Below are 15,966 nucleotides of genomic sequence, written 5' to 3' on the forward strand. Positions count from 1 at the left end.
CATTCCTTCTGTTTTAGAATGCGGGTATCAATTTCTAAGCGCAGTGAAATACGGTTATTATTTCGCCTGTCACTTTGTAAGAGTTTCTTCAATCTACTTTTAGCTTCTTTAGGGAGCCACTTGATGCTTCAAGGCCCCCGGGGATGGATGCATCTGAGAAGTTTTCAGTCTAATCTGTTTTTTTGTTATATTATTACTATTTAACCTTATCTCGAAAATTTGAACGGGGTATTTTGGGTACGTAGTTGAAGTCATGGTGCCCAAGTAATTTGAGAAATTGGACGTGAAGTAAACGTTTTAGAATAGATATTCACTAAATGCAAATGTTAAGATTTGCATAAAGTGAATAATTATTTTAAAACGTTTATTTCACGTCCGATTTCCTGTACTTTCCCACCATGACTTCAACTACGTACCCAAACTACCACACCCTTCGCAACATTTGCAAAAAGATAAATAATTTACAGCTCAAACATCCATCCCGAGAGCCACGAATGACAAAATGGCTCTCTAAGCAATCTAAAGATAGAATATAATTATGACAAGCGAGTACAATATTGTGTAAGATACGGTATACAAAGCTCAAACTTTAATTATCGTTTAAAATTTACATGTATTTTCGATACTTGGAAATGTAGCTCGTGTATACTAATAACCATTGGAAATTCAACTTAGAAGTTGGAAGCGTTGGGGTAAAAGTTAAAAAAAATAATGTATATAGGCCTCATGCAAGTCAGTCAATACTGACACAAAAATCCAGAATGAAAACCAGTTGTTACAAAGTAAACAAACACAGTAAGCATATAAAAACAGATACTTCTATGGTAGTCATGGTATACAAACTATATGGATCTATATAAAGGATAATACATTTAGTACATGTACATTTTGTTAACAAAGTCACAGTGGATAGAATAGAAGAATGTCTTTGTTTGTTTGCCTATTTTGAAGATTTCCGATTCAGTGCTCTCGGTAAATGACAGTTGCATGCGGCCTTTACCTCTGGGTCCATCGACACCTCTAAAAAACACAACTTAAAACCCCTATCAATATTAAACTTGTATTACATTGAATAAACTTATGTGACAAATAACAGATTGCAATACAGGATCACTGTCAAGTAATTTTCTAATGTTTTAAGATTTAACTAAATGGACTAAAAACCATTGTTTCTTACAGTCCCAGTTCCTTTTATGTATCCAATATGAGTAAGGACTGTGTAACAGTTGCTTAGTACAACACATGGGCAGTTATACCATGGTTATACCATAGAGCTAGGACCCAATCTTATCTAAAAGTCCAAACAGTTTGATGTAGAGTGACATAGAGTAAAGGATATTGGATGATTAAGGCCACACGTTAGCCAAACTGCCTGTTTTTATATTCAAGTTGTGTATCCTCCTCTGGTTCGGTTTGCATGAATATTCATATAGGAGTTTGAATATTCATTAGTTTGTTACATCATGAAATATCCAACAGCACAATTTGTGAATATATTACTTTACACAAAGAGATGTATGGAAATGCGGTATGTGGCCTTTTGTATGAATGTGAGTGGAAGGGGGAGTGGAAGTATTTTGACCACTTGCTGCCTGCATGAGTTACAATGGACACTTATAATGGTCTCTAACACTGCAAGGAAGACGGGAGATTGAGCAAAGTTTACGAGCATTGAGGCTACCCTATGTGACTTTTTACCAGTGAACCAAGGCAAGGCAAACATGTGAGTTCATTAATTTTATTATACAATTTTCACCAGAACCACTATGAATTTAGTTCTATTTGTCATCCAACAAGATGTTTAGAGATTAAAAATCAATTTTATAAATCTAATTTGGCATAAATATTTGGTCCTGAGAGCATGTTGATGAAATCTTTATGCACTCTTGACTTAAAACCCATTTTAGGGCTATCATAATATATTCAGATGCATTGACTTAAGTAATCATTATTTTGTGATACTAGTGTGTACGTTTGAGCACAAAACTATATTGTTTTGGGAATCTCTATAATTTATTTCTGATATATTTGTATATTGGAGTGAGACAACTCCTATATTTATTTATGGTTTATTAAAAACATTTAAATAAGTTGCCATTGGCAAAATTACATTGAATTTTACAAAATTACAGTTAAACATTAAAATTACAGCGAGATGACTAGAAAAATATTACTGCAAAAACATTTTAAAATTTGCAAAATTTTCATTACGAAGTTTGATGATGTACGGAACTGCACTCTTAGCATGTTGCTTGGTATGTACATTAGGATTATGTTTTAAACAGTGTCGCCTGGTTGGGTGGAAGGGTGTTGGAATCAGTAGTCTGTATCGGTACTTGTTAGAAGAGGGGTGTCGAACCCACTAAAAAAAGAAGTCGCACACTTATAAATTGAGGGGCGTTGAACCCAAATAGTGACAGACAATATCTTTTTATCGAGCTGCATAGCAGTGCGAGCCTATGTAATGCCAATTTCTGTCCGTGTGTTCAGTGGAAATGTTAAGGTTTTTTCAGTCTTTGAGTTGAGTTGAGTTGTTTTGAGTTGAGTTGTTATATTATATACTTGCAAGTAATTTTCAACTATGTTTCAATAATTTTGAAGTTTTGGGGATATTTGTTTTATTAAAGTTTTGGGAGTAAGCATTAATTTAAAGTTTGTTTTCAGACTCAAACATTGACATCTGGATTTCAAAGTACCAACCTAAAACTTAAATCTTAAAGTTTTGAAATACTTTATTGATACAAAAATCAATCTCTGCCACCGGTTCTGACAGTTGAATGAGCTAAAACAATGACAACCTTAAATTTTAATGGTCTTAACTCCTTATTGCAAGGACGAACCGACTCGAAAACTTGAATCAAATATTGCTTCGTACTTGTAAACTCACATGAAAACCTTTGGTCTTAACTCCTCATTTTAATGACGCAATCACCCTGTCAACAGTCCCGATTTTCCTGGGACAGAAAATACCCTAAAATCGGGATGCTCCCCATTTCCTAACTTTCCCGATTTTAATTTTAAAAAGTTAAAAAATAACAGATGACTACTGATAACAAGTCAAGTTGTATCTTAGAGTAAAAAAAACGTGGTTCCTTGTCACAATAAATGAGGAGTGCGGTGGTAAAATGGTTTGACAAGACAAATAGTATTATTATTATTGTTGATTTGCGCTATATTATTGCGCGTGAATATCAACGTTGCCGTCAAATCGTCGTCTACTCGCTTGAGCCGTCAACTAAACAACAGACCTGCCCCAAAACCGGCGGGTATATTCGCCTTTGACCTACATTCATTTCACTATTTATTTCTTCATTTCCAACTTACATTGCCTTTGATTTGATATTGATTGTGATTTTGATACTGTGGAAATAAACTGATTGATTGATTGATTGATAGAGATATATACGCAAGAATTCTACTCCAACATTACCTATACAGGCTGTATCCACCTGCATGTACATTATATATACACCTGCATGTACTGTATACATACCACACGAACACATCCACGATGACGACCAAAAGTAAGCTTTCCGTATCTGTGTTTTGATTGGTCACCGAGGTGACCTCAGACCAATCAAAGCAAACCCAGCTACGGTAGCTTTTAGTCACTGCACTTATCCAATGATAAATTGTATCCAATGGAATCACTGGATCTGAGTAGCAGTGACCTGTCGTTATCCTTGCGGTAAATTTAAAGACCAAAGCCCTGTTGAAAAATGCAAGATGGCAACTGACGGCTTTATAGTTTTACTACTGATAGTTTTTTCACGGGGATTTTTCAACCGAAATGTAATCCGAACTATTTAAAATTCTCTTTTACGCTAGATACGTTATGCCTCTTTTGTGGATTTTAAATGTATATTGGAGGAGTTGACGGCGAGTTGACAGCACCAAGCGAGTTGACGGCGAGTTGGCGGTGAGTAGTGTTGGGATGTGCGTTGCTGACCACAAACATTTTTATTGCAGTTTTGTATACAACTATTAACTAATCCTCAAATTATGAACCCATAAAAAGGTTTTTGACGAAAGAAAAAATATTGTCAAGGGCAGAAATTAGCGGTCCAAAAATTATTATTACTATTTTTGTTTAAAGTTTTGAAAATCATTTGCATTAATGTTACAAGTTGGCTAGTCAAGAATACAAGTTGCAGGCGACCCACAGTTCGACCCCCAAAATAGTAAAGTATACAGTTTCCGATGTTCACCTCCCGTGAAAAAAAAAACAGTCCAGATTTGTCCCTATTTCTGGGATACGAATAAGGGCAGGTCCGTTTACTCACTTGAAACTTTAAGTTAAATCAAATTCTTACATACATATTAAAAGATAAAACTCAAAGAGTGCATCACTGGCCCAGTTGAATGAGCTGAAACAATAAAAACCTCAATGGTCTTAAAAGACAGTACACACTTACTCTCAACATGCATAAAATAAGAAACCTGTGAAATTTTGAACTCAATTGGTCGTCGAAGTTGCGAAGTAATAATGAAAGAAAAAACACTCTTGTCACACGAAGTTGTGTGCGTTTAGATGGTTGATTTCGAGGCCTCAAGTCTAAATCTGAGGTCTCGAAATCAAATTCGTGGAAAATTACTTCTTTCTCGAAAACTATGGCTCTTCAGAGGGAGCCTTTTCTCACTATGTTTTATACCATCAACCTCTCCCCATTACTCGTCAGCAAGAAAAGTTTAATGCTAATAATTATTTTGAGTAATTACCAACTGTGTCCGTATTGCAATGTTGTACTGGCATAACAATAAGGTAAACTCGAATGAATAATAAAACTCAAAGAATTGATCACGGGTTCCAGTTGAATGGGCTTAAAAAACTTCAATCAAATACTTCTTGCATACATGCAAGAAGTAAGCTACATGTAGCTTAATACAAAACGATACAATTTAAAGAGTTGTATCACTTTGTCCAGTTGAATGAGCTAAAACAATGGAAACCTTAAATGTGCGAAGATTTGTTTTCCCCCTATTTTTTTTTTAGCAAGCAGCCATCCCTAATTTGCATAAATTAATTTTGCATAAATTAACATTAAATTGTTTTTTTATCCCTAAACTGACTGGGGAATTATTAGCATTCACTTTTATCAAATAAAGGTTTATCTGGTTTGCTGAGTGCCTTTGGCTTGAAATTTTTAATCCAAATGTGATATATTTTTTTCTTAGAAGTAGTCAGTAATTAGCAAAGAAATTAGCGACTTTCCATGTCACACACGTAACAAATTGATGAAGTTTGTACAACAAATTAAGCACTGCTTTATTAATGTTCAAACTTTATGTCAACAGCTAGTTTTGCCAGGCCTAACTGAATACAAAACAAAATGCACAATAAGTTCTCACACTATTAATTAACGGCCTTTTAAATTAATGACAGCATGCCAACATGCATGCCCTTCAATACACAAGGTATGCACTGTGATACAACCCAGGTGAATAAGCCATGTGTCACTTTGGGCCACACTGTGATGCAACCCAGGTGAATAAGCCATGTGTCACTTTGGGCCACATTTTTGACCTACACTTGTGAGAGGGGTACAACAAAGACATAGCCAACATTTTTTGTGACAGGTACAACAAAGACCTAGCCAACAAAGACCTAGCCAACAGAGACCTAGCCAACACAGACCTAGCCAACACAGACCTAGCCAACAGAGACCTAGCCAACAAAGACCTAGCCAACAAAGACCTAGCCAACAAAGACCTAGCCAACAAAGACCTAGCCAACAGAGACTTAGCCAACAGAGACCTAGCCAACAAAGACCTAGCCAACAAAGACCTAGCCAACAAAGACCTATCCAACAAAGACCTAGCCAACATTTTTTGGTCTAAGGGGGAGGGACGTGATCCAGAAGTGGATTTAAATTTAAGTATGAGTCTTTCAGCAATATCAGACTCACAGAGTTTTGAGAAAGAAACTTTTGGTACAAAAACCTGCTTTAGTCTGACGTCACACACGTTAACGACCTTTATTTGACCTCTGCCCCAAAATGAAAGCGCAAAACAATGTTGTATTCGTATTTAAGCTAGGGTCAGTAAATTAATGTTATTTATGAACAAATAACAGGTATCATTTTAAAGAAAGAGGACAGATGTTTAAGTTGAGAATTTCTATTTTTATTAGTCTCACATGTAGTGTGAGAATGGCCCAAATGGGCATCACTCCTTACTGCAATGATTATTGCAATCAAATATTGCTGCTTGCATGTAGATAAAATGAAAAGATTAAACTCAAAGAGTTATCATTGATTCCAGTTAAATGTTCATCACTTCATACTTGTCAATGTCTCCACCCCTTTGACCATCAGTTGTTTAAATGATTGGTGTTTCTGTCAGTCATTGGTTCTATCTGGGGGTTGGCAGCTCGCCATGGCAGCTGTACGTTCTAGTTTCATTTTAGTTAGCCGATTGTAAAAAGTTGGCCTGTGGAATTTTTGTACAAAATATATCTCAGTGGAACTAAAGAACTCTTGAGAGTGTATTTATTATCAGAATGACTATTGGCTCTGGGATTGGCAAAAGAAATATGTTCAACAGGTCTTGAAACCATTGAAAAATTACTTGATTGTTGTCTTCAGAGTATTCAGTTATGGAATGGAGACGGTCAAACCGAAGAACAGTCAAGCAATTATACTATTAATAATGTTATTATTGGTTTATTAAAAATTCTAACATCGCAACCCAAGGGCTGCATTAAGTTTAAAAGATTATTAAACTACAAGAATTTACAAAATATAAATATTAAAAAGGATTCATAAATACCTCGGACAGTTTCGCCATTCCTATTGATGGAGAGCGCGTAACGTGGGTGTGTATAAACCTTTGTTTATGAACGGTAAAAAGTGTTGAAACATGGGCGTGACATGCGAGCTTGCACCTGTGCTTTGAAGACAGTTTCCTCATTCCTATTGGTCGAGAGCAACGGCCGTGACAGTTGTGCCACATCACGCGATACGCGCGACGCGCTCAGCATTCCCTTATAAGGAGTGGTTTACCCGAGGGCGGCGGATGGCCTTACCATTTTATAGCTGGAGGGGTGCTGTGTTGATAGAAATCATTGAACAATTATAATTTTTGCATTTATCTTACTTTTTGACCAAAAGTCTTGATGGTTTTTTTACCGAAAAGGTATTTATAAATGGGAATCAAAGTGTGTTGAATCGGTTTTCAACTAGTGGTTTAAACCCGCCAAGGCCTGGTTCTTGATAACTTACCACGAACTCGTCTCGATAAAATTATCAAGAACCTCGTTTGGATTAAACCACTAGTTGAAAACCTTTTCACCACACATTGATTCCCTTATTTGTTTACAAATTTCAGAAAAAGATTGTAAACTCCACAACCAAAAAGGTGTCATACAGGATTTGGGATAAATCTTCTTTGTCTCCAGGGTTCTACTCGGATCAATATCTTGAGTTGATCCAGCAGGTTGTGCATGCTTTGTCTTCCGTTGCTTTAGGAATGGATGTCTTATCTTGCATTTTGTCAGAAGTCTCATTTTGTGTTAGTTCAGGATTCAATGACTCCTTTTGCAGTTTATCTTGGACAGCCTTTTTATTGTCTTGCATCGACTCAGTATGACCTGTCTTGCTTTGTGATGGATTGGTTAGCAATTCCTTCTTTGGGCTTCTCTTGGGTGGATTACTGATTGCAACATTGATGGTATGCCCATCTAGAATGGTGTTATCCTCACCAAAGACAGCTCATGATGCATCATTCTTTAAACAAACAAACAACAAAATTAAAAAACATCAGTACTGTGGGGACTCAGAAATTATGGTACCCTATAATAGTTGCAGGGGTTTGTTTACTATCCATATGATGGAAAGTAAATTACTTAAGTAGTGCGTGTCTTATTATTGTATGTACTCCATCTAAACCTTATCAATACTGTAGTTTACTGTAGTTGTAGGGGTTTGTTTACTATCCATATGATGGAAAGTACATTACTTAAAGTAGTGCGTGTCTTATTATTGTACGTACTCCATCTAAACCTTATCAATACTGTAGTTTACTGTTAAATTGTGTAATCATTTATTCTGTAATCATAATATAGTGGGTTTACTTAAAACCAAGTCATTGGTCTTACTAAATTTATCATATTATTCAATTGTTGCACCTGGCGAAACAATAATCAGGGGTGTGTAAAGTGATCAGTCTATACTGTGGGCCATATGTGAAGGTCACTCGGAGGAGAAAGGTGAACATTTATTACAACAGTTGAGCTGTTTTTGGAACAAGCACTAAAGAAAAGATTAAATACTTCAATTGAAGGAAATGTATTTATCACTTCAAATTAAAAATGCAGTAAGGGTTGATTCTTTAAAAACGCTAGACTGCCGGACTTGTACGGCTGTAAGTTTACTGCTCCGATGCTACTTGCCGTGTGCCTGTGGTCCTTGTTAATTTCGAGCCCTGATTTCAACATGAAGGCAAACCATAATGAATGAGCTTGATTTTGCTGGTGTGCCCTTTATAGTAAGTTCCAAATGCAAAGAGCATGTGTAAGTGTGGCACCCTCAAGTAATAATGGTGTTTGGTGCTGCCATCAAGCATTCCCTTTGGGTGACAAGACTGAAGAGTTGGGAATGCCACAACGTTCTATTGGCAAGGTATCATGGTACACCATATGTACGAAGGGTATCAAGAGTGCACCCAATGCTTTATAGTATGCTGTTTTAAACAGCGGCTACAGGATAATCTCAATATTTTAACTATTACCCTTTTTTGGCCAAACAGACATCGTAGATATAGATTTATAACCATTTTATGCTTAAAATTTCAATAATTTTCAATAATTCAAGTCAAAATGACACCTTGGCCAGTGACGATTTTCCCTTAATTGGAACACAGTTTTCCAGCTTTGGCACACTGAGGGCGCTAATAGCCACCAATGAAACCACGATTCTTTTGTCGCGCGGGTTTGTTTGTTTTCACATTTGTCAGAATTTTGACTTGGAGTGTTTCGGGGAAAACCATTTTTATCATGTTTTTACAGGAGTACAAGACTCGTTATATGTTTTTTCTGTTTCCCGTGGACTGCATCTTTGACAAAAATGTAACAACTATATATTTCTAAGCATTCTATAGCCGCTGCTTAAAGTACATACATTGTATGCTAAGGTACTATGGCTCACTGCACTTTCATACCTCTTTTTCAAATTGCACAAATGCAAGACCTTTAGAGATGCTGCTTCGATGGGTTACAACCCTGACTTCCTTCACTTGTCCATACTGTACAAGAAAAATAAATGTGCAGATTACATCATCTTTTTGAAAATTCTTTCATTCAGTTTCATGCACATAAATGCAAAAGTCCAAAGTATTTCCTGTATAAAGTATAGTTACAAGCGTTGAGTGTGTTAAAGTTCACAGCTTGTAAGATCTATGATGATATCCCATCTATTTTAACTATGATACATGTAGCTGTACATTCATGGCCACTTCAAGTATGAAGAAAATGCTTCAATCACTCTGTTTATTTGTTTGGCTTTATTTGTTGTTGCTTTTCTGGGGGTGGGTAGAGATTAAAATTAATTCCCATCAATCCCATCAATCATTTTGCAGTAAACACATACAAACCACTTGTGGAACACTGCACGGTTTTAACTGAGCTTTTGTGTACAATAAATATTGTATTGTAATTTATATTGCTATTATTATTATTTTTTTAATGCATCTTTCCAACTTGGCAATAGGCATCTTAAAATGTAAAAAACACCAAAAACAACCAATAAACCAACAAACAAAGAGAAATTGTTTACCTTTTTGAAGATTTCTAATAACGTCTCATTGGTAGCAGATCGTGGCAACCCCGACACAAATAGCTTACTTTTCTCCAACTTTGTATCATACTAAAACAGTAAAGAGCAATTGGTAAAGAGATACAATGGAACCCATCAACGACTTGAAGCTATGAAAATACTTCTCTTAATCTTTAAGAAAAAGAAATGCTGAATCAATTGACAATCAAAAATACACCAAACCTAAAAGTGATTGCAAGAAACTTAACGATGCACCAATGATTTTTGAAGAGTTTATGCACAGGCATGTATGCTTAGTTTTTGAAAGGGAAGGTGCACCAAGGCATTTTCTCTTTGGTAAAGGGCATGGAGGCAATCACCTTCGTTACCTCCATTAAGTATCAGGTCTGAATGCATAAAAATGTCCATTCTCAAGTTACTTTTAACATGTAGTACAATACATGTACCAACAACGTGTGCTTAGTCATCAAATTACATGTAGGTAATTAACCAGGGGATTTTGTTTACCCTCTTGTACAATTACAGCATAAATATATTCAACAGAGACTTGCAGTATCTTTAAATGCTAGTTCTATCTAAACTATCTGAATATTTCAGATGCACATACTTCTCTGGATGATATGTGCTGGTATGAAATTCATACTAGCTTTCAATTTAAAAAATTGTCATTAATGTCTGGATAATTATCAATCCATCCCACTCCCTTAATAGTTTTATAGTAATGACTGATCTATATATACCTTGAATTGGCGCTAGTAGTCATGGTAGTAGTTTTGGTCCTATCCTCCGACCAATCAACATACATTGGTCTGCCTTTAAGTTTACAATTGTCCATTTCTAAGGCCTTCTCTGCTGATGACTGTAGGATGACAAATAAGATTAAATTAAATCGGTCATCTAGAGAGTGGACTAAAACAATTTACTTTTTAAAAGTTTGTCCAAGAAGTGTAAATAGTGAATTGTTAACCTTTTGTTTACAATGTCATTTACAGCAGAAAATGAGCTATCTCCACCTGCAGCATTTATTTGCTTTGATTTATTTGACTGTTGGTCTATAGCCACTAGCTTTGATTACAATAGAACGTATGGGTGGTACCTGTGTAAGGGAGGGATTTCTCTTGTTATTACACGTAAAATAAATAAAAGTTTACTCTTTTTCACATACAAACATTAGATCTTCATGATCAAATAATTTTAAACAAGACATTTGTCCGGCTACATAAAAATCGGAAGGTAAAGCTAAATCAAAGTTAAAAGATAAAGTTCAAAAAATAGATAAAACAAAACTAATGAATAGAACTTACCAGAAGTGATAAACTGCACTGCTCTAAACACAGTTTCTCTCTACTCTAATTTTTCATCTGCAAGGTGACAAATAAAAGTGAATAGTGCTTTTCCTCTTTCATGTATACAGTTTGGGGACTCACAGACTCACAGGTTGTTGTATTGTTTCTGCAATGGACGCATCAATAACTTGAATTTTTATGAACTAAAATAAGAATGGGCTGATAGGGGTGCAATATCAAATTTGATATGCTCTCAGACCATTAACTAGAAGAGTTAAATAAGACCTACATGTTACACAGTGTGATCTATGACTGAATGTACAATCATTCCTATCACCTCAAGGCTTGCCAAAGATGTCAGCAACTTGACAACTTGACAACTTTACATTGGACAGCCAGGGTGGTTATAAACTATGTAGAAATTAATCAGCCAATGACACCCATAGACAATTTCAACAAAGCCCTTCTTCAATGAGGGAACAGCCTAATATATTTTACCAATATTGTAATTAACAAAAAATTGGCTTAGTCTAGCATCTTAGAAATTTCAAGTAACACCATAAACATACTGCACCACAGCACCTTGTAAACCACTACATGGTGCTAAGGATTAAGTCTCATAATTCAAACTAAATCCCACTCCTTGCAATACAAAATACATTATATCCTTTTGAAAAAGACCCGTTATAAATACTGTTGTTTTACATTAAGGAAGTTTTCAAAGATTTCTATTGAATTGAGTTAAATTTAATATAATTACCTGAAATCAATGTTCTAGGATCAAGCTCTGGTATGTGTCTCCTCATGTAATCAATGTATGACTGCCATATAGCAAGATAAACTGCAGCTGTAGGTAGGACACCAGACGATAGTATCTCCTCATACTTGCCTAAAAATAAACAAAATTGATTACCAAATTCTCAGTACAAAACTCATACAATATCTCCTGACGATGACTAGAGCAAGCTAGTTGAAACGTTGAGACCGATTCAAGAACTGACTTCGCTAAAGTAGTAGTCCCAGCCAATTGTCTATACCTTCCGCCCACATAGTAGTTAAAGTTCTTTTTAGAACTGAGAAGTCTCCCGAACATCCGATAAATCAACACCGCGTTAGTAGAACATAGAAAGACAGTTCTCTAAAGAACAAACCTGGCAAGTACAAACACACAAGTGCTAACCGAATATTCATACAATGTCAATGTATGAGAACTGCTCCAACAAAATCAAAACAAAATTACTAGGCAGATTAGGGGCACATATCTATGCTTCTATCAAGTCCTGCATATTAGCTTAGTTGACACACTAATAATCTAAACAAATTAAACAACAAACCATTTGATTGGAAATAAAATGTATTGTATTTCTCACCTTTAATGACATTGAGTGACTCTCTGAACTTTTCCTTGGCAATCAAATAGTTACACCATAGTCGTCCAGACCAAGGGCAGTTCCTGACTGATCTGTCATACACTGATAGCACTATGTCCTTAATCTTCAGCTTAGTCTCCTATGAACAAAAACACCAGTCAGTCAAATCTCTGATCATACTCAGTATGATTAAACATGTAGAATTGTTTTGGGAGTTCACTAAACACATTTAGAATTAGGACTTAGCAAAATGCCTCTACGTTGTAACTTATACACAGCATATTGAGAGTTCCTTTGGCTTTGAAAGCACTGTATATGAAACTATTTAGTACTATTATTATCATATTTAGATCCATCTACATGTATACCCCACTCCCCCGTAATGCAATGCACTTGTGGCGTGTCATGGCCTAGCAGTTAAGAGCACCGGATTCAAGCTCTGGTGTTTCTGATCAGCAGAGTGTGGGTTCCAGTCCTGGTCTGACACTTGTGTCCTTAAGCAAGACATTTAACCATGGTTGCTTCAGAAAGTAAGGGAGGTAGTGCTTTCTGCTCTACCATCCGGGCTTCTGATAAATGATACCTTAGCCTACATCCGTATTGACTGTAAAGGGGGTGCCCCGGGAGTAGGTGGCAATGACTTCTAGAAAAGTAGTTGATTTGTAGCCTACACCTTGACGTGACTTTCAGGCCTTGTGTGTCTGGCAACTTGCATATATCAAAAAAACCTGCAGTGTCACACCTACAGACTGTCAAGATTTGGCTAGTTGGTGTTGAGAGTGTGGACCTGTTAGTCCAGAGGTCACAGGTTTACACCCCCAAGTACTGCTCTAGTAAATGTTTCTTTGTACAAAACCCAGTTTATATATATTGACTTACAACATAGTCAGTGTAGTCTAGCCAAAGTTGTTCTTGCAGACAGTGATCTAGTACGGCTCTCTCATACAAGCATTGTACACGGGCAGGGTGACCCTTAGATGCCTTCTCGTAATCTAGGTAGGCTCTGTAGTCTTCAGAACTTGGAGGAGTTGTCTTCAACTAATCACATAATCAAATATCAGGTTATTGTATACATTTAAGAATAATATGGATTGATAATGCTCACATCCGATAAAGGCGCCTACACAATAAGAAAACAATATATAATTGAAATTTAAGAATAAACATAATAGTACTTAATTAAAACCCAATGTAGTCTAATTGAACAAGTGTGTTTTTAGTTCCCTCTTGAAGTTGTTGAGTGATGTTGTTTTGCAAAGTGAGACAGGGAGCTTATTCCACAAAGGAGGAGCAGTTTTGGCGAAAGCCAGTCTCCGTAACGAATTGTAGAAGTTATGTGGCTCAATGTTTCCCTTCCTCCCTAAAGGCAAATGTTACACTTCAAAGAGCACCAAGTTCAATGCAGAACTAAACAAAATGTCAAGGTTGCTCAATGCAAAATCAGCCAAAGTATTTCTTTGCTGTTCTCCAACTAGTGTCCTGCAACTGTACACCCTGCTTCCCTTGTCCCACTGAAATCAATGTAACCAAATGGAGGCTAGTTTGGCAAAACGGTCTACTTGCATATGGGTACAGGAAACAAAACTAGATAGGGGCTGCCTTATCATCAATAGGACTTACCAGTTTCTGCTCATACGGTCTGTACTTATCAAGTTGAGCTAAGATTCCTTTAGAAATCTGTGTTGGAGGTTTTCCCAACATGGACTCGTACTCACTCCATGTATCCCTTATGTCTGAAAGAAAACGATCCATTCCAACATAGTTCAAGACAAAGCACAAGATTAATGGGTGATTTTAAATGATAAGGTCTTAAAATCTAAAAGTACCAAGAAACAGTCTCAACCAATGACCCTTTTGTTGGTAACTTGTTTTTTCTCGGCAACAGTTGTGCAGTAGGAAAAGTCTGCAGAATATGGGCATCATAATCGTTGACATCTTTACTTATCTACAAAACAAATCAATAAATCATTGATAAATATTACACCTTTTATGATTGATTTATAGTACTAACTAGGGTCATTGCAACTACTATTTTGTAGCCTTTATAAAATAGTATTTGACTTTTAAAGTTACTGTTATTACTCTTATCATTCAAGCATTAAACTCTGTTGATCCCATCTGTAGTGTAGTGATATGGGGTTCGATTAAATCCAAACAAAGTGGTGCCGGAACCAGACAAAAAGGGACCAATACTCGGCTAGGTTTATTGACTGCATTTGCCTTTTACTGCTGTACAAATCGCCGTCATATTAAAACTTTTGATCGCAACTTCCGAATGAGTCAAACGTAGTATAGGGGCCTAAACCTGTGTAGATGGGAAACCATGTTTTTCAGCTGAATACTTGCATTCCTTATTTTTGCTACATCAAATAGTTTGATAATAATGAACATTTTATTCTTCCATGACAAAGCATGTGAGCTTCTTAGGGTCACGGACGGATGGTTGGAGATTTAAATGAGTTGTCACGTCCGCACTGGACTTTCTGGCTCGGTTAAACTGACTCGGTCAATCTTCCATGGCACTCGCTCGGTCAATAATCTTCCTGGGCACCTTTGGCTCGATTAAACTGATCGCGCGGCGTGGTTAAGCCATGGTCAGCCTGTCACTGTCAGCTGGTCAGGCAGGTTACCCGTGCTGTTTTAGTGTTTGCACTGGACTTTGAAAAGGGTAAGTTACCCATATTGGGCTATGGCGCGGTTAGTCTGCCCAAATTAATAAGGGAATTAAGTCCAGTGCCAACCAGGCTCTTTTAAGACTCATCATAGTTTCTAGAAGTAAGTTTCTATTTCTTCCTCCATCATGTCCATCAACTCATGGTTTGACCATCAACAAATAATAACATGACAATGGGAATGGTGGGCAGGTACGGTGGGTGTTGTTGAACTTGAACAGTTGAACTTGAACTCTATCTAAAGTCTAACCAATTTACCTCAAAACCATCGGCAAAAATGTCCAGCTCTGTGTGATCAAGAGACGTGGAATCACTATCCTCACTCTCTTTGCCCTTCTCATTGACCAGTTGGGAAAGCCTACTATCCGCTTCATCATCACTGCTGCCACTAGACCAGTCGGATGAATCCGAACAAACTGCTGCCGCTTTCCGCCGCCATTGTTACTTGTAACCAATTGGCTGATTCTCAAATGTGGAGGGCGCCCTTTCATAACACCGTTAATACCACTTCGGCCTCCCGAGACTAGACTAGATTTGATTTGACTACGGTTATTTTCTTTGCATCAGCCACGCACAATTCCCCCTTACATATAAAAAAGTTTGCTATTACACCCTCTAACTAGCAATCGTATGCTATAATGACGGAAGTTTGTGACACTATGGGCGCTGTTTCAGCAAATCATTGTATTGGGTATCAAAGACGACTATAAACCAAAAGTCATTTTCGGTATGAAGAAGTGCCGAAGCCGCCCTACATTTTTCGTTCCACAGTTATTGAAGAGTTCGGTGCAGTTATTTTGAAAGCAAATTTTCGTTGGTTTGTTTAATGTCCATGCGCTTTGTGTGGCCCCATGCCTATATCCAGTGC

General features: G+C 36.8%; 1 protein-coding gene across 1 annotated transcript; it reads right to left on the reverse strand.

The window, feature by feature from the left end:
• Nucleotides 1-7,258: 7,258 nt before the first annotated feature.
• LOC117300383 (squamous cell carcinoma antigen recognized by T-cells 3-like) lies at nt 7,259-14,524 on the reverse strand. Its single transcript, XM_033784163.1, has 9 exons — nt 14,509-14,524; nt 14,047-14,159; nt 13,306-13,464; nt 12,427-12,565; nt 11,817-11,945; nt 10,511-10,629; nt 9,771-9,860; nt 9,157-9,240; nt 7,259-7,724 (listed from the first exon to the last, which is right to left on the reverse strand). Exons 2-6 carry the CDS (start codon nt 14,125-14,127, stop codon nt 10,592-10,594), a joined length of 546 nt encoding a protein of 181 aa, XP_033640054.1. The 5' UTR covers nt 14,128-14,159; nt 14,509-14,524; the 3' UTR covers nt 7,259-7,724; nt 9,157-9,240; nt 9,771-9,860; nt 10,511-10,591.
• Between the last annotated feature and the right edge of the window lie 1,442 nt (nt 14,525-15,966).

This window comes from Asterias rubens, chromosome 15 (genome assembly GCF_902459465.1).
Source record: "Asterias rubens chromosome 15, eAstRub1.3, whole genome shotgun sequence".
Taxonomy (NCBI): domain Eukaryota; kingdom Metazoa; phylum Echinodermata; class Asteroidea; order Forcipulatida; family Asteriidae; genus Asterias; species Asterias rubens.